This window comes from Ailuropoda melanoleuca, unplaced genomic scaffold, assembly GCF_002007445.2.
Source record: "Ailuropoda melanoleuca isolate Jingjing unplaced genomic scaffold, ASM200744v2 unplaced-scaffold70297, whole genome shotgun sequence".
Classification (NCBI taxonomy): domain Eukaryota; kingdom Metazoa; phylum Chordata; class Mammalia; order Carnivora; family Ursidae; genus Ailuropoda; species Ailuropoda melanoleuca.
The window spans coordinates 1-1,856 of NW_023245278.1; the positions used below are offsets into that span (position 1 = coordinate 1).

General features: G+C 57.1%; 1 protein-coding gene across 1 annotated transcript; it reads right to left on the reverse strand.

Annotated features, from left to right (window-relative positions):
- Positions 1–6: 6 nt before the first annotated feature.
- Positions 7–1,801, reverse strand: LOC117800432 (matrix metalloproteinase-9-like; the record flags this gene model as incomplete). Its single annotated transcript, XM_034652969.1, has 1 exon — positions 7–1,801. A coding segment is annotated over exon 1 (1,795 nt), but the record flags the coding sequence as incomplete, so codon positions are not given.
- Between the last annotated feature and the right edge of the window lie 55 nt (positions 1,802–1,856).

Consider the following 1,856-nt stretch of genomic DNA (forward strand, 5'->3'; position numbering starts at 1 on the left):
CCTTGCCGCGTCCACGCTGCAGAGAGCCCACAATCTTCTCAACGTCTTTTCCAATCCCCATCTTCTCAAGTCCACGGGGTCCCAGAACGGTGGTGCCGGTGTATACCCAGAATCGGCGACCAGAAAAGAAGAAGATTTTCTTTGTCACCAGGTCTTCAAATGCAGAGTCGATGACAGCAGGGAGCGCAGGCCAGGTGTCTGTGATCTGCACCGGACCCTTAATGGCCCCTGGCCGAGCTGATGATGCTTTCCAATATTGTCCATCCTTGAAGAAGTGGAGCTGGCCCTGGATCTCAGTAATAGCATCAAACGCCTTCACTTTGCAGGCATCACTGGTGGGGTCCACGGGCACGCTGTCTGTGGTAGTGGTGATGGGTCTGGTGGTAGGGGTGGCCTTTGTAGGAATTGTGGGATCACTAACATCAGGACTCTGGGTGGTAGTTGTTGGTGGCGATGGATCAGGGCCGGTTCCAGAACCATAGAGGTATTGCACTCCGGCGACGTCGTCCTGATGCAGCTGGAAGTCTTCTATGTAGCTGTACATGGGGTACATGAGGGCGTCCCGCACGGCACTGTGCTCCAGGCCGATAGCATGTCCAAACTCATGGGCCGCGACCAGGAAGAGGCTGTACCCTTGATCGGGGCAGAACCCCCACTTCTTGTCGGTATCGTAGTTGCCGGTGGTGGCGCACCAGAGCTTCCGGTCCCCACGGCCATCGCTGGTGCAGGAATTATATGTCTCTTCCAGGAATACAAAGGGGAAGACGCAGGGGTCTCCTTGGGAGTTACCACCAATCACAGCTGTGTCTCGGTTTGGACAGAATCCATATTTCTTGTCTTTGTCGAAGTTGGCGGTGGTGGCGCACCAGCGGTACCCATCAGAACGGCCCTCCTTCGTGCAAGCATCGTAGGATTCTCCATCAAATATGAAGGGGAAGACACACTTGTCACCATCACTGTTGCCACCATAGGTGAAGAGGAGTTCACTGGGGCAGAAGCCATACTTCTTGTCCTTGTCGTAGTCCGACGTTGTGGAACACCAGAGCAGCCCATCGGAACGGCCTTCACTGGTGCAGCTTGAGTAAGAGCGCCCATCAAACTTGAAAGGAAACTGGCACACGGCCCCATTGGCATTGCCAAATCTGGTCTTGACAACTACTCCTGTCCCCAATGTCCAGAACTCATCATCGTCAAAATGGGCATCGCCCTGCACACCTTCTCCTGGTGGGTATGCATGGGCCAGGAGTCCATCCTTGCCATCGAAGGGGTAGGGATCGCCGTGGTCATCGGACCCAAAGAGGATCATGATGTCCGCTTCACCACTGTAGATCTGGGTGAAGGTGAGTGGGGACACGTCACTCCAGACCTTAAAGGCGCGAACAAAGGCGTCGTCGATGACATCAGCGTCGAGGTCTGGGGAGTGATTCAGCACCCGGTATGTGATGTCGTTGTGGTCCCACTTGAGGTCGCCCTCGAAGGTCTGGAAGTTGCCCACGTCGGGCACCCCGCAGCGGGGGGTCTTCATGGCCTCCAGGGTGCTCTGGTCCAGCTGGCCCGTTTCGTTCAGGCCCAGTTGTTTCTGCATCTGCAGGAGGGCCTTGCTCAGGGACACCTGCTTGCCGCTTCTCGCCTTCTTGGAGATGTAGCCGTAGCGCTCCAGGTAATGCTCTGCCAACTGTTCTTCGCTGAGGGGGCTGGAAAGTTCTCCCGGGAAAGTCACCAGCGCCTTGGGCTGCAAGGGGACAGCCCGGCAGCCGAGGGCCACGAGGCCAAGGGCCAGCATGGCCAGCTGGAGCAGCATCTTGTGTGGTGCGAGCGAGGTCTCTTCTGGCTCCGAGGTGAGGTGTGCGGCGCGC